Raw genomic sequence first — 17,266 nt, 5'->3', positions numbered from 1 at the left:
GACCGTTTAACATTGCCTAGCGGGTCACCAGTGAGCCACACTTACGAAACTGTTGCATATGCCGTGCAATACTATCTCTGTCTGATTGTTATTTTCCCAGTTAGCTTTTCTCTTTATACTTACAGTATAGTTTGCCTCAGATTTCCTGGTGCGGAAAATTAATAATAGCTCTTCATAAAACAGAGTAATTAGTGTAATGAGCTGGTGTCTGGTACATGCATTTTTCTCCTGCAAAAGCCTAAAAGTCTAAATAAACATCTAAGCAACTGTACTGCTTAATAAAATAGCAGGCTTTCTTAACTAAAAGGTGGTGTTTTTAAAGATTTTTATTTTAATGAGCATAGCCTTCAAGATAATGGTCAAAACTATTTCCAGAGATAATTCTGTGTTATTTAGTAAAAAAGTCAGTCTACCACTCTAGTCTCCTACTCTAAACTGCATATCTGAAAGTGCTGACATAGGAGATAGTAACGACTAAAACAACAGTGTGTTACGAACATTATTCTCATCCAAAATCCAAAACACAGCACTGTACCAGCTACTAGGAAGAAAATTACCTCTATCCCAGCTGAAACCAGGACAGTATCTGATAGTATCCACCCCTTATTCCATACCATCTATGTCATGCCCAGGTCCTATACTTCCCAATACATTCCAATTAATCACCATCACTTTTCCTGTCTTTTTGATATGTACACACAGATATCATTCCCTTAGTCTATGGGCCATCCCTCTAAAATGTCTGTTGAGTTAATTTAGTCCATGACTCTTGGGCTCCATCTGTCATAACAGTCTCTCAGGGCAGGAGAGATGGTGTGTGATGTTGGATTGTTGCATGCTGCATCTGGAGCTTGCGGCTGGTGTATCTGGCATGGCCCGTGCCCGTCGTCTGCATGTTGAAGATGTCAATCTCAAGGAAGTTGCTGGGTGCTCATTGCTGAAGCCAGTTCCAGTCTCATCACCTCTGCACCTTGCTCAATTTCATCAAAGTTCATTCTTCATTAATCTGGGTGATTCTTACTGCAATACCATTGTTATCGCATATAACAATCATAGTAGTGATGACATATAGTATTATGTAGCAATTAACATCATACAATTTAAATCATTGGGTATTCTCACCCAAAATCAAATCCCCTTGAGGTACACATTGGACTGTCCCATCTGTCTGCATTACCTTCCAAGTGCACCCAGGTCTTTGAGCAAAAGCGATCCCATGGATGGGTTTTCCTTTGCCTGGGGCAGGAGTAGCCCAGGCTGTCTTCCCTAACGTGTTCTTTATGTGCACTCCAGGGACTTTATCCTGTTCTGTGGTTTGCAGAAGTTTTGATTGGGCAGGGCCAGCTCGATTGGTAGATCCCCTCATGTTAAGTGACCAGGTGGCCTTTGCTAAATGTGTATCCCAATGTGTAAGGGTCCCACCACCCATTGCTCTCAGTGTAGTCTTTAACAGCCCATTGTATCATTTGATTTTCCTGGAGGCTGGTGCATGACGGGATGTGATACACCCACTCAATGCCCACGTGGCTCTTTGGTCCAGGTGTCTATGAGCTTGTTTCAGAAGCGAGTCCCATTGTCTGTCTTAGCTCTTTCTGGGGTGCCATGTCACCACAGGACTTGCTTTTCAAGGCCCAGGATAGTGTTCTGGGTGGTGGCATGGGGCACGGGATGTGTTTCCAGCCATCTGGTGGTTCCTTCCACCATTGCAAGTACATAGCACTTGTCTTGGCAGGTTTGTGGGAGTGTGTTGTAATCAATCTGCCAGGCCTCCCCATATTTATATTTCGGCCATCATCCCTCCATACCAGAGAAGCTTTAACCGCTTGGCTTGCTTGACACAGTGCATGTTTCACATTCATGGGTGACCTGTGCGTTAGTGTCCATGGTTAAGACCACTCTTCAATCACGAGCCCATCTATATGTTGCATCTCTTCCTTGATGGCCTGAGGTGTCATGGGCCCACTGAGCTATAAATAATTCACCCTTATGTTGCCAGTCCAAATCCACCTGAGCCACTTCAATCTGAGCAGCCTGATCCACCTGATGGTTGGTTGGATGTTCCTCAGTGGCCCAATTCTTGGGTACCTGGGCATCTACATGACGTACTTTTACAATCAGTTTCTCTAGCCGGGCAGCCCAGATGGGTTTGCCTCTGCACTGCCAGTTGCTCTGGTCAGATCTGTTATCTCAACACTTTGTGCCCCATGTTGGGCACCAAAATGAACTGTCGTGGTTTAATCCCAGCTGGTAACTACGCACCATGCAGCATCTCACTCACCCCTCCCCCCTGGGGAAAAAACTTGTGGGTTGAGATAAAGACAATTTAATAGGATAATAAAGGAAGATAACAACAATAATAATAATATGTAAAAAAAGTGATGTACAAACGCAACTTGCCCACCACATGCAGAAGGGAAAAAAAACCCTGATGCCCAGCCTGTTTCTGAGTAGCAATCCCACCTCCTCCCAGCTCGCTTCCCCAGTTCTATCCAGAGCATGCTGTTCTGTTGTCAGGAACATCCCTGTGGCCAGCCTGGGTCAGCTGCCCTGGCTGTGCTCTCCCAGCTTCTTGTGCACCTGGCAGGGCATGGGAAGCTGAAAAGTCTTTGACTTAGTGTAAGCACTACAACTACCCAGCAACAACTAAAACCAGCAATGTGTTTTCAACATTAGTCTCATACTAAATCCAAAACACAGCACTATACCAGCTACTAGAAAGAGAATTAACTCTCAGCCAAAACCAGAACATCAGCACAACCACAGAAATTGTCAGCTTCTCTCATCTGGTCACTGCTAGTCAGCAAGAACTATCTCAGTCAATTTTTTTATCAGCAAACTAGATCTCGTGTCAAGAAATGAGGTTTTGTCTCTCTTGTTGCTGTTGCCAGTCACACTGTCCTATATTCTGGTGTTTTCTCATAATTCTGCTTTAAACCCAGGGGAGACCATGGCCAGAGTGACAACTGCAGAAGACCTCAGTGCCTTGCACCCCTCCTCTCAAGGCATCACATTTACACCAGGACCTCATTCTACACAAAACGGAGCATCGTTGTGTGGCAGCAGGCGGCGCTCAGTTAAATTGGCTGCAGGTTTGTACTGAAGTCTGAGTGTTCACTGTCTTGAGACTTTAACTTGAAATCCTTCTATTGCTCAGAGGAGAAGCGCTGTGTAACTTGCAGGTGGCATCATCCTCTTGGTCCTTTCTGTCCTATTGTTTGTTTGGGGTTCAGTGGTGCCTTTCAATGTAGCAAGTTGCAGCGGCCAAGGAGCCCATGTGCTATTTACGGTTTGGGACACATTTTTCTCACTACTTTGAGAGAAGTTGTCTGTCACAGATACACTGTGTTTGCTGGATCCTGTGGACATGAACAAAATCAATCTAGTTCTACTGATGGAGAGAGGGTTGAAGAGGGAGCTATGGCCCTTCTCACCCAAATCTTGTTCCTCCTGCTTGTAGGTGAGGAAACAGGGTCTTTATTTTCTTCCCTTCTCTGAAGTCCACTGGAACTTGAGAGAGAGATGCCTTCTTTGGACCACTGTCTCACTTCTGTTCTGAAGTCACTACAAGATCACTGTTTCCAATTATAGCACATTACCATATTTGATATACATCTTATCCTTTGGGAACTCATTTGAAATGACTGTACACTTACCACAGAAAGCTCATTTTCTGGAGCAGTAAGATTTATAGTTTGTTCCAATCAAGTATGAATTTGCTGTTAATCCCAGCGTGGACATTCCTCTTGCAAGTAATTTTTAATTATTATCATGCGAGACTTCCTCCATTATGGTTTATGTCACTTTTCCTCCTCTCCTTGCCACGTAGTTTTAGATTTAGGGTTGGATTCACTGTAGGAGTAAGCTGTGACAGCTCTATTGATTTCACTGAAGCTGTATCCAGCTGTGAATTTGAATGCTGTCTTTTGTGGGAATGGCTTGAAGTTGAAATGAAATGTGTAAGGCATCCACGATTGTGTACTTTCTTTGTAAGGAAGGGATGAACATAAGAAAAAATTTGGCTCTCATAAAACTGCAGCAAAGCTGTAAAGTAACAAAAAGCTCTATTTTGCCATCGTGCTTTTTGTAAACAAAGCTTCTTCCGCAGGCGGTTATGTTTTGTTTAAGAGCAGATCCTATACTGAAGTTTGGAAAAAACATAAATGCCTATGAACTAGCCCCAGCGTTCAGATTTGTGTACAAAACCTCCTTTGATTCAAATGGTAGGTAATTAAATGCTCATAGCTGTGGCTGAATTTGGCTCATTATGAACCCAAAAGAAACATTGGGCCAAATCTTTTGGTCCTTGTTTAGTTCTTATTCAGGTCTAATGAGAGCCAGAGGTGTCTTAAGTAATGTTAGGCATCCCTGAACACTATATTGCACAGTCAGGTACTTCCACTCTCTGTTACTGGGTGTGTTTTTAGTGGGAAAGGGGCTGGCATGCGCTAAAATACTTACCAGCCACAGAAACCGTAAACAGACAATGGATGTTGACCCCACTACTACAGGATATCTCTACCCAAAGCTCAGTAACTGAATAAAGTCTCTAAATTTTACAGGGCAAAGAGATCCTCTCTGTAGTTTGAAGTGGGAGGGCTGCTGTCATGGAACATATCTATGCACCGTAACTTTGTTTAATGTTTTTTAACTTTTAAAATTTAAGTGTATATTCTGACTTATTGTTTTGGCTGTAGTAGCAGAAGGATAAATCCCGGAATATTTTGTTTAAATACTTACAATTTGGTTTGGTTGTTTATTGCTTTCAAATCAGTGGACAAACAATAACCGATTTACTTATATATTTCTGGAAATTAACTGAATCGTGTTGAATTCTCAGAAAAATATGTGACTCTGCCAGGCTTAGAAGTATCTGATGACTGCCTAATATATTTTACAGCTACGCCTGTGAGCTCTGTCCCAGATCCCACATTATTCTCCTGGGACATTGGGCAGATCTTACTTCAAAAGACAGCTGAAAAAGAAGATGAACTGAAAAAAAGCATTTCAGATGCTTGATGTTGGTCGGACCCTGACAGTCACAAAGGGTGAATTCAGGAGAGTGATTGAAACTTTCCTCTTCCATGTAACAGAAGCTGAATTTGATGCTGTGCTGGCAGAGGTATGCTACGTCATTGCTGTTTATAATCATTTAGAGGCTGTTCCTATTTACGTCAAGGGCAAAATTTCGATGGGAGCAGGTTCCAGACCAATATTATTGAAAAGATGCTAGATATGGTCAAAACCTTCTGTGAGTAGTTCAAGTGAAAGTCATAGAAAACTTGCAAAAGTAATGTGAGCTAAACTTGACAATTGGTGTGTTTACATAAGGACTTTGTGTGGCATGTCTCACTATTTGAAAGAGTTGCAATTTACCAGCAGATTTTGTGATTTAAAAAAAAAAAAAAAAGGAGCTCACAGCTTAAATTCATATACATGTGGTGTTATGGATATGGATAGCTTAGGTTGTGAACTCTTGAGTCAGACACCAGCTGCTTTTTGTCTGGATGGGGAGTTTCTTGGCTCACTTTTGGTGTTTGCTACCTTATAAACCATCATCAGATTGGACTTGAAGGAATATTGGGTGTTTAAATGATATCGTGACTGACTTATCAAAAATAGAGGAGGATTGTGATGCACAATCTGCAATGGCATTATTGTATGCTTAAATTTCTGTCCTAAAAGTGTAGATTTTATATATTATTTTTCTAATGTATTTGACTCGTTTGTTTAATTTGGGTGAACTGTTCTATTGCATTTGCATTTTAAACTAATCAGTCTGTAATGGGTTAAGCTATTTCAGCTAAGATTGATGTTAAATTCTTTGCTAATACTAAATTGTCATTAGGGGGACACATAAACACATGAAACACATTAAATACTATTTTGGAACAAGAGAAGGATGCATCAGTGAGGCTGATGAGAATGAATATACTTTCATAGATACATGTGAAAGATCATAGAGCTAGAGAGTTGAGAAATCTTTATCTTACATGATGGAAAGGCTTGTAGGTTGTAACTTTTTGTCAGGTGATTTACCAGATATTAAATTAGTGCTATGCTTAATTCTAGACAAATTGCTGAGAAGTAGTAATGTATAATACACAAAACAAAAGCAAGATTATAAGATAAATTTAATTTTTGCCGCTTAGGAAAAGAATAAATGAGTAATGCAAATGAAGTATTTAAAAATATCTGATATCACTATAGGAATTATTCATGTATATCCATGTATATTGAAATACAGATCCCAAATATTGGCAAAGTTACTGTGCCATATCTTGACTTCCTGACAAAGTTCACTAAAGTTGCCAGAAGTACCAGCACGCTCAAAGAGTAAGTAAGTGTTCCATATTATGCGGTCAAATTGCTCCTAAATTGTAGTCATGAATCACTTGTGAGTTGTCTAGCTCTCAAGGCAGAATCTAGCTGCTAATGTGAGCTTCTAGTGGGACAGAGATATGAGATTTTTTTTTTTTCTAAAAACATTTTTTCTGTATGTGTAATTGGTGTAGTTGCTATAGGAGTGTTGCCTGATTGCCAAAGGGAAGGGAGTGGTCTGCTAAGCCACTGATCTGCTACTGAACCTTTAGGACTAATCAGTCTGTTCAATAAATTAACAATGAAAGTTATTGTGTATGAAAGAAATTATAGCTGATTCAGTTTAATGGGGATTTGAAAACATGCCACTCAGCTTGACATGTCTTTAAGCGAAACATAGAAGCTTAGCCAAGGGACCCAGTAATGGGAAAGTTATAATGTTTCAGGATTCAATCCTTTAGGAGTAAATAATTCACATTCGTCTTCGTTTCCAGTGCAAGTAATTTTTCAATAATAAAGTTGAGAAGACACCAGCTATGTGTGAACTTGTATTAAGTTAGGATTTTTACCTTCAATGTAGCAAAATGGAAAGTAGAGCCATGCTCTACATAAAAATAAAAATTAACCACCGCCACCACCCCAAATCTGTGCTCTCACAGTAGCTTTCTTAGTGGAGCACTAAATATTTTTCAAACACTCCTCCCCACCCCCCAGGGAAATATAAAGGGTGAAATTCTGCAAGGGGATCTGCAGGGAAATTCCTTTTCCTTCAGTTTGTCCTGTGGGTTTGTATGATCTGGCCTTCAATAACGAGTTGCCTCCAAAAATATTCTGTAAATTCCTGACCAACTTTGTTCCCAGCAATTGCAAAGCTAAGAAAACTCTCATACAAAGAGAGAATGAAGGAGTGTAATACTAAGGATACAAAAATGGGATTAGGACTTTGAAAGGAGGCAGGAGGAAGAAGAGGAGCAGCAAAAGAAAAGGAGAAAAAGGGAGGGACCTAAGCCACTTTCTCCCAGAGAGACAGGGGAGCTTAAAAAATTCTAATTAATTAGTGAAAACTAATTAAATAACAAATGAGGGATCTTTCCCGGAATAAAAGGTTAATCTTTTCTTTATTACATGCAATATAATAAAACGGTAAAGCTTTTTGTACGCTTGGGGTTGGATTTTCTTCCAGTGTTCAAGGAGAATATATAAGATGCTGCTCTTGATTTCCTTTTAAACTCACTGAAATGTGCAAAGTAAGGATCAGGCTTAGACGATCTTGTCTTTCGGCCAGCTAATTTGTTAGCGAACTTCTCCGAGACTGTGTGCAGCGTCCGGGAGCACGAGTCCTGGTGTTTGGGAGAGCCATCAGGCCCAGCCCGATGTCATTTCACCGCTGGAGGGCAGTCCGGGCGCTCTTTTCCAGGAGTTCTGCCGGGAGGCAGGAGCAGAGCTGCTTTCTCTCCCTGTTTAAAACTCAGGCAATTCCTCTAAATTCCGAGGCTGAAAATGAGGGCAGAGCTTGGCTTCTAGGCCTTCATCGCACAAATAAAGATATGGATAAAATTGCACGAGGCTTTTCAGAAGCTGAAACCAGAGAAGGATGTGCAGAGAGTGGAATTTGGCACGTGCAGAACCCACTAGTGAAAGTAAACTTGGCTGGTAGTTGACTCTAAAAATGACCCGCTCTGGTGCTTGATGCAAGTCAATAGGATGAGGAAACAAAAGCAAAAGCAAGGCGATGTATTTTTAGAAGAATTTTAAAGGATACTGGTAACAAATGGATCTCAGATTTCTGCTGGGGAGGGGGGGAGGAGGAGACATGCTTGTTGTTCTCTGAAGAACACTTGATGGGAGCAGAGGAGAGGGGAGAACTGGCACTGTAACTTCTGTGACCTTGGGGCTCTCAGATACTCTTGTCATCCCAAGGGCCAGATCAAGCTGCTAATATCTCTTCATGTTCCTTATGGCAACCAAAAAAAAAAAAAAATCCCTCAAGAAAAAATATTTTACAATAACAATCATCCCGCTTGCGGTAGAGGAGCAGCTGTCACATCTCTGTTCTGCTCAGAGATCCAGATTTGCAGTGATTTTCTCCAGGAGCAGTGCAGAGCTGTGAAGAACAGCCACAACAAAGGCAGGATCAAGCCATTTTCTTGCATTTGTAGTTGTTCACAAGCTAGAACAAAACTCTCCCATTGATGTCCATAAAGTGGTCTTCAACAGTACTGTGATGCACCTGTGGTTTATGTTCATCGATGCACTTGTGATTTATTTTCATCTTTATTATATTTATTTTCAGGTTGAACAGCCATAGTCACCAAACAATGACATTAAGTCAGCTGGAATCCCTGCTCAAGGAGAAAGTATGTTGACCAGGGTAAAAACAGAAACCACATGCTGGGGTAGTAATTCATTTCAGATAAGTGGATGTTGCTCTTGATGCACTGATATCACTTTAGTAACATGTTTAAAAGGCTTTTGCCCTGTTGTTGTATCAAAAACATCTGGTCATATTTGTATGCTTAGGTTTTTTGTTGTTGTTTTGGGGGCTTTTATTATGCTAAAGTACTAAGTAGTATTTTAAAAGCCCCTCTTTCCACACTGAATCCCTTTTTAGCATCAAAAACCTAAGCACTTTTCTCTTTCAAGCAGTCTTGCAACAAATCTCTGGTGTAGAACTGGCACAGTCCCACTGTGATTTTATTTCTTAGTTACTGGGTGCTTGCGGCTTGAGTAACAACACTTGAATTATTTAAAAAACTGGTTTCTCCTTGGCAGTACAATTTCTGTAATTGTTTAGTCCTTTGCAAGACTGGTGTAAAACATTCCGTCACATCAGAAAAACGGCATTTTAGGCATTTTGTACTCTTTTTACTTAGAAGTATCCAGCCACCTGAGAGCTCAGTCTACTTAAACCTGAACAAAAATTTGAACAGCACAAAACCACTTTTTTAAATTGAGGAGGAAGTGGTGGTGTGACTATGGGAAAGCTAGATTTTTATTATTTTATTTCTGCACAAACTGAGCCATGAAAATCTGTTTATCAACATCACGATATTTTATTATATTTGGGCACTTGCAAGTTAACCTAATGTCACATATCACATGTAATAATAGTTATTATTTACAAAGACACAAAAGAGTATTCCATGCCTTCTAGAGCACTGTGTGACAGTCTGTTGGCTCTACCCTAAGACTGTTCATAGAAGAAGAAATACATTAAACATAACCTGATGTAAATTCCAAGGAAAATCCAACCTCCTGCTGTGCTTGGCATGGGCTTGGTCTGTAATTTGGGAAGGGGAAATAAAATCTTTCTGATTTCACAGCTGTTATTGCACCTCAGGGCTGCAGTTGTATTTGCAACCCATTTGCTTCTCTTCCACTGAGTAGGACATCTGAATATATCCTCACTCTAGTCTGAATAAAATATTAACATATCGCAAGGCTGTTAGGACAGATTGTATCCAAGACAATCTTTTCTCGCTGTAGAAAAGCCTATCAATCATAACTTGGTATAGTTGTTATTAATGTCATAGCTTTTATTCATTTGGCTATATGCAGCTAACTGAAGAGTAACGTTTACATTTTCATGTTAAGCGTTTCCTATCACAAAAGAAACTGCTGAAATGTCATCTTATTATAGAATTTATGAATTGAAAATAGCCTCCAAAGTCCTAATTAGAGGTCTGGTATATTTAATTTACAAGGTTCTATGTTATTTTTCTTTAATGGCATTGTGAAACAGAGCTGCTACGTATATTTCAGCACATTAACAGAAAACATCATTAACTTAAGGCAAGGTTACTGCTCTATATATATCCCAGGAACAATTCAGTTAAATAAGTACTGCAAGATATGTAAATGCATGATGTACACAGATAATTACTCAGATACACTTAAGAGTTCATATACTCTTCTAAATATTTATCTGTAATGTATCACAGTGGTTATTCCCAAGCCAGACCTTATTCTGCTTTTGTTTGGATGCACTTCATCAGTCAAGGCTACATTTATATTGGTAACTCTGACTGTGTTTTGAATTTGTATGTGCATGTTAAAAAACAAAACAAAACAAAAACCAACCAAACAAAAAACCAAAAAAAAAAAAAAGTGAAAGAAAAAGTTCCTAATGTCCTCCATAGAATAAGGAATAGTAATTTTCTCCTCGTATAGGCAGAAAACCACATTTGGACCACCTACCACATGTACCTCTATTTAGACATCATAACTAGTATAATGGCCAAGATCAAGAAAAGCAGCAGGTGGTTCAGAGCATCTTCTAGTCGGTGAAAAGACATAGGGGAACCAAGACCTGAAAGGAGGCCTTGGATTTCTCATCGCTGTCCTGCACTTAGAAACTTCAGCCGTGCTGACAGATCACTTAATCAAATGATCCAGGGCTCATTTCCTTTCTAGATAAGCTAGGAAAATATTTTTGAGTATTTCAAATGCCAGGGCAAACCTCTAAGTTTATTTTTGACTATAGACGTCCTTCTGTCATTTCAAGTCAAATGTAATAAAATTTTACTCCTGAAGGTCACTGTCTTGGGAAAAGCAAGTTTAAAGAAAAGGGAAAAAACCCAAACCTGATCAAGAAAGAAAAGTAGCAGCAAACTGTAGAAAAATGGCCACAATGTGTAGGAACCCCCAGTGCTGCCTCCTAAGCAAAGAACTTGGCCCAGGAAGGAGGGCCAAACGCTGAACAGATGTCTGCCTGGGAATAGGAATGATGGAGCTCTTTCCTACTGACTCAGTGAGTGTTCAAGGAAGTAAGGCAGCAACATAGCTGGGTCAGTTATGCATTTCTTTATGTGCTGCGGGTAAAGGAACCAGAACTTTCATACCATGCCACAAGTCCAGACCCTTCTTTTCCACGTTCCTGGCCGGCTGGTGCCCTGGCTGCATGCTACTGCCCTGGCGCAGCAAAGGCCTGTTCAATAAAGGGCAGCTTGTCTTCTAAGCACCCAAATTTTTCTTTATGGGGTGCAATTTCACTGACTCGGCTGCTAGGACTCCAAAAATAGGGACAGGATTTGTTCCCCAGTAATACTTGCAAAAGGACATGGCACCATAGCAAGGAGCCTCAACTTCAGTGACACAGTGTTCCTGAATGTTAAAAAATAAAACTTTGTTCAAGAAGAGCTTGCAACCTGAAACACTTTTTTTAATGACAGTAAAAGGACTCTCCCGAAGTGAGTCAGCCTTAAGAAAGGAATCCAGCAATTATGAAAAAGGAAGAACTAAAACTCAATTTGTCGGAGTGCAAAGATGGCTCTGTACTGCATGTGTGCATCCATTTCATAAGGAGGTCTTTCACTCAATAGTTGGCCAGTGGGAGTGGGCATATTATATTAGATATGTTCAGACCCCAACTGTTTCTCTTTAAAGATTACTGAAGTACTGGGATTGATTCGCATTTACAATAGGGCTCTTCATGTAAAGCGCAATGTAAAGGGGACTGAAAATTGATTTATTTTGTGTACTCATTGCACAAATTTCAAGGTCTCTAAAAATTGCTAATGGCTATTGTAGAGGGCTATCAATATGAACAAGCATCAGGCCCATAGATATTTTCCTCACTCCCCCTACTTTTATCTCCCCTCCCCCATTAATTTTTGATTTTATGTTTATGAGGATCTGAAAATAGTCTAATTCTTTTCTATCTGGTTTGGGCCTATCTTTACCAGCTGGTAAATAGGAAATGTTCACTGTAGGAAGCCAATACTCTGCAGAGTGTAAACAGATGGAATCAATATAAAGTGACAAGTTAGACTATGCTACTGAGAATACAGAGCCAAAACTAAGAGCATAACAGTCACGATACTTATTTTGTTCCAATTCATTTGGTACTGAATAGCACTTCATATATGCACAGCTGTGTCCTTCCGTTTTTTACTTTCTTTCTTCTGGTTTGATGATGACAATTTCAAAGAAAAACTTTAATTAAAGATTTTACACAAAATGGCCCAAAGTAGAATATAGGGAAAATGAGCACTGATGTGTTTATAGCAAGAGAAGAATATTTTTCAGGCATTTATTTTCTTTCTTTATTTTTTAACAAAACAAACAAAATCTGATGTGTGTATCTCTCTGCGTGTAATATTCTAGATTGATAGATTTTTGCAGATTGAAATCTTCCATTTGGTGGTAAGGTATATAACCGCAACTCTAAAAACTTCCCCATCATCCCCTTCCTTCCCCCCGGTGCCTGTTACAACAGGGTGCCACGAAGGGCAGGAAATCTGAAGTGTGCATCTCTGCACGGGTGTGCTGGCCGAAGGGAAGGGCACAGTCAGACAGGGACGCTGCGACAGACTGCTGTCAGACTGTCCTGAGACAGACTGGAAGCAGACCGACTGAAGGTCTTCCTTTTCCTGCCCTGGCCAGCTTGCCTCACGTGCACCTCCTCCGCTCTCGAGAAGGGTGTTTTGGAGACCGTGGATCCGATGGGCGGTCCCTTCAGGGACGGTTAGCGGGGTGGTAAGCTTCCAAGCTGTCCTGTGTTGCAGGGTTTGCCTTGAAAGCACATCTGAGCTCTAGTCCTTTTGCCAGAGAGAGTGCCAGGTGTTATACCACGGGTTTTTCTTTACTAATTTATGCATTTTTGACACATTTTCACAAAAATGGAAGAAGGTGGCATGTTTTACCACTCTGTCCCCAACTTATTCCTTACAGCATATTTCTTAATGCTGCCATTAAAATTTTGCTATTTTTGCTTTCTTGGCAAATAATTACCCCAGATTTCCCATATGTTGTTTATTAGGGTGACTGTACAGCTCTAATGAGGGGCAGCAACCACAAGTTTGAACACAGATTTTGCTTCTGATCCTCATGTCAAGGCCAAGCAGCTTTTGTTTCCTGCAGAAGAAACACTGGGTCTGTCCCAGTCTCCTCCACGCATATCGCCCCAGACAGGCAAGCCACGGGAGCGCATCTGTGCAGAACTTCTCTGCCTCCTCATCCAGCCTGCTGCCTTCTCTGCAAAGCCCAATTCTTCTCCTAGCTGTAATGCTAGGGGCCCGTTGGTCTCAGGGACTCCCTAAAACCTCTCTCAGACTCGTTCAGCACCAGAAAGGTGGTGTATGTTATTGCAGGCAGAATTCAGGAGTTTGGTGTGATGGGAATGAGTGAAAACCCCTTTCCAGATTTCCTTCCCACCCTTGCCAAATACCCCAAGCCACCAAGTACCATAAAGGCTGCGAGAGGGAAGCAACGCATGACACAGGTGGCACCTTATGTGCCCAGATCCATGGGAGACACAGTTGCTGAGGAAAATACCTTGATATACAGTGACTGGCAATACTTGTGTGGGTAGCAAAATGAACTTCAGTGATTTGTGGCAGGAAATTGTCTCACAGTAAGCTGCAGCCTGCATAAGGGAGTGTCGGGAAGTTCCTCCCGTTGCCATGCCTGTAGAGGATGTGTTTTCAATGGATATCCTTTGTGCTTCTGAAGTATAAGAAAATATTTAAAATATTCATTGTCCTCCTTCCTCCCAAGGGATCCCCAAGTGCTTCACATGCATAAATGCTGCCGAAATGCAGTCACTGCTGGGGTGGGGAGAAGCAGCCAGCTGGCATGTGTCAGCGACAACAGAGAGCGTTATGCCAAAGACACTATGGCAAGGCCCTGTGCTTGCTAAAAGTGCTGTGATATCACTAATACTCCGGAGAACAAACAGGAACATTGCTTCTGGTGTCTCCGTTGAAAGATTCTGATAGCATGAACTGGTTGGTACGTAGCTTATCTAACCTGTAAGGACAAATGGTCGTATCAAGCTGGCAGAAAAATATATCATTGGTGCCAGGCACCACACTATCCAAACCTTTGCCTCACTCATTGAATAATACATTTCAGTTAAATCTGATGGCAGAGAGAAATGAACCCAGATTGCTGCATTTCTTTCTCCATGAAAAGCTTGGAGTTGTGGTGGAAATGTTTTGGCAATCGTGGCAATAAGAGAAATCCCAGCCTACTCTGGTGAAGTCTAATCCTTTCTTCCAATTTGAATTTCCTTTGTTGTTTTATATCTATCACTATAGGAAAGGACTTTTTTTTAAATGAATAAACTTCTTCATGTCCTTAGCCAGAAAAAAAGCTTTTTTTAGGAAGAGGATATTCCACCCTTTTTTGCCAGGCAGAGTTGCCAAGGAGTAGTCAAATGTGCCCGATTCATAGCTACTTACTTTGGGCAACCTTTGCTTTACATCAGTGGATGGTTATAGCCATAAACAGGCCTGTTTGCTCTGCATAATGCTCTGTAGTGAGAGTACGAGGCTTGGAATCTTGATTCTTTTAGTTAAAACAAACAAAATATGAAATCCTGACTGCATTGGAATACCAACTTCACTGTGATCAGGATTTTCTCCACGGACTCTCCTCCTCCTTACTCCTGGTAGCACTGCAGAGCATATGCAGCTGAGCTGCACTTAATTCTGTCTCAGGCAGCCGTGTTCGAATGAGTGAGTAAGGAGCAGTGGCAGAATCTTTATTATTGCTCCTATTATGTGAGCCAGAAAGAACACAGCCTGACTTTCAAATCCCCACTTGCATTTGCAGAAATAGCAGTTAAAAAGAGTGATATTTTTAAACAAGGTTTTATTCTTGTAAGCTGAGCAAATTCAACACAGAACAGAGTAAGCATGGAAGCCTTCAGTACTACATTTATTGTCAATTTTCAGTTTGTAAGCTTACTTTGAGGTTCAGGTTGCTGAGATTTTAACAGACTTGGAGAAGAGAGATGCAATTGCTAGAATGCTAATATATTCATCAGTTTGTCCCATATATATATATATGTATACTTTTTCTTTCAACCCCTAAATCTTCTTGATTTTGGTAATTTTTGAAGTGAAGTGGAAGAAAAGAATGCTTTGGTATATGTAGAACAAATAATTCACTGACATTCTGAAGTTTACTGATACTTATGAAATGTATACCTACCTTGATCTTTGATATTTGGTTTCCAGCAAATCTCTAGGTTTCAGTCATTGAAGGAAATTCATCCTCTGCCTATTGTTTAAAAAATATGAATTGTATCTGAAATTCATTGTTTTGCCTAAAAGAGTTTTGAAGTTTACTAGTGCCATTTGAAGAGGAAATTGCCTTAGACATTGAGTAAATGCAAAATATTCATTTCTTATGGAGTGTTATTGTAACATTTCCTACTGTGCTGGGGAAGGTTGTCCTGTATTATCAAAATAGGTATAAAATGGCATTTTGTATTATATGTTAGCAAAGTTTTGCAGTGCTTGCATTTGTGTCAGTTGTGTTAGCATTGGTTTCTTGTTCATTGAAATCACCTGTAATTTGTAGATTGCAAAGAATGTGAAAAACATTATCAGGTGCTGCAGACTTTTTGACTACAGCCGTGCAGGATGGATACAGAGGCACACACTAAGGCAAATTCTTGAGATCACCTGTTTTAGGATGAAGGATTCAGAATTTGAAAAGTAAGTAAAGAAACAGCCATGATTTTTCTGTGAGAGTAATAACATTAAATGATGGGGCCTTTGTGATCTTCTGAATGACAGTGGCTGGGGGCTGCTTGCAGCAAGCTAATTTGCCAGTTTATCTTCTGTATGCAAGTTGCAGCCTTCAGCCTTTCTCTGAGTAAATGGATGCAATAGTATGCAAAGATAAATATGTTGGTAATTCATTCCAAAGGGATGAGTCCTGCATCAGAATTAATCCCAATCAGCTTGATTTTCAGGATGGGGGTTAACATACTAGAGGGACAATGTGGGACTTCCCTTACCTGCTGTCTTACAGAGTGACATTGGGGGTGAATGCTCTTGGTCTCACACCCAGGACAGGGTTGAGGAGTGCATGGAGATGCTAGTGCCTACTCCACTCTGAAAGCTGAACAGAAGAGATAGTGAGAACCCCAGAGGCTCTTCCAGAGGAAGAAGTAGTGAAGAGAGGAAAGGATTTCCTTACTCTGCTTATAAGAGGTGTTAGGACAGTCTGTTGCTCCACCTCTTCAGTTTCTTTGGCTGATGTAGGACATACAGCAGACCTTTTTGAAATATTATTCAGCAGAACCAATGTACCAAGAGGACAAAGTGTGTGTGTAGGACATACCTACAGGAGTCAGGTCCTCCTCCTTTTCACAGCTGATTTGAAATTGTTGGCTTCTGAATGAGAAAGTACCTTCCCACTCCTGCTGAGATCAGTGAGCAGAGAAAGCTGAGAGCCATTGCCTCTCACTGGAGACAAGATCCTGACAACCAGGTGACTAGTGAAATCTTGCCTTTGAAAAAAGGCAACAACTCTGATCAGCTGTTTTGTGCTTTTGCTGAATTTCTGCAGGTAGTTTGAATATGACTGGGTTTTTGCCCATGGGGTAGAACAACACTGTTATTTGAAATAAAATGGTACCATGGCACATCTTGACATCCTGTGCAACTTGAGGTGGTGAACAGGGAAATGTTGTATCATGGGTACTATGATCTGCTTACTCTCCCCTTAGCATGGTTTTCATATTCAAGTGATACAGTAAAATGGAAACTCAGAGACTGCCTCCAAGTAGGGTGAAGCCAGAAAGCAAGGAGAGGCTTGATTCAGTGACCCAGTCATCTAGGCCTGGCAGCTGGTTCACAGCAGCATCAGAAGAAACACTTAACCTTTTAGGGCTCTAGTTTGCACAGCTGCATAAGGGAGTAATACTTGTTTACCCCAGAGGTATGATGTGAACCTTGATTAATGTTTGTATAGCATTTGGAAACTAGATTGCTCTGCTTTTCAGTGGAAGAACAATGGGTAAGTATTAATATTGGCAGTCCATATGTACTTCAGATTATAGAATTGTTTAGGTTGGAAAAGACTTTTAAGATCATGAAGTCCAACTGTTAACCTAGCACTGCCAAGTCCACCTCTAAACTGTGCCCCTAAGCACCACATCTACACATCTTTTGAATACCTCCAGGGATGGTGACTCCACCACTTCCCTGGG

At 40.8% G+C, this 17,266-nt stretch overlaps 1 protein-coding gene across 1 annotated transcript in view; it reads left to right on the top strand.

Moving 5' to 3' along the window:
- The first annotated feature begins 2,947 nt into the window (after window positions 1–2,947).
- EFCAB6 (EF-hand calcium binding domain 6) overlaps window positions 2,948–17,266 on the top strand; it is a 113,469-nt gene continuing 99,150 nt past the window's right edge. The window contains 6 exon segments of the mRNA XM_054817097.1: window positions 2,948–3,089; window positions 4,838–4,992; window positions 4,994–5,119; window positions 6,245–6,333; window positions 8,612–8,675; window positions 15,628–15,764. Of these exon segments, the coding sequence (XP_054673072.1) occupies window positions 2,948–3,089; window positions 4,838–4,992; window positions 4,994–5,119; window positions 6,245–6,333; window positions 8,612–8,675; window positions 15,628–15,764 (713 nt within the window).

Source organism: Grus americana, chromosome 1, assembly GCF_028858705.1.
Source record: "Grus americana isolate bGruAme1 chromosome 1, bGruAme1.mat, whole genome shotgun sequence".
Taxonomy (NCBI): Eukaryota; Metazoa; Chordata; class Aves; order Gruiformes; family Gruidae; genus Grus; species Grus americana.
This window is presented reverse-complemented; position numbering and strand designations above follow the sequence as displayed.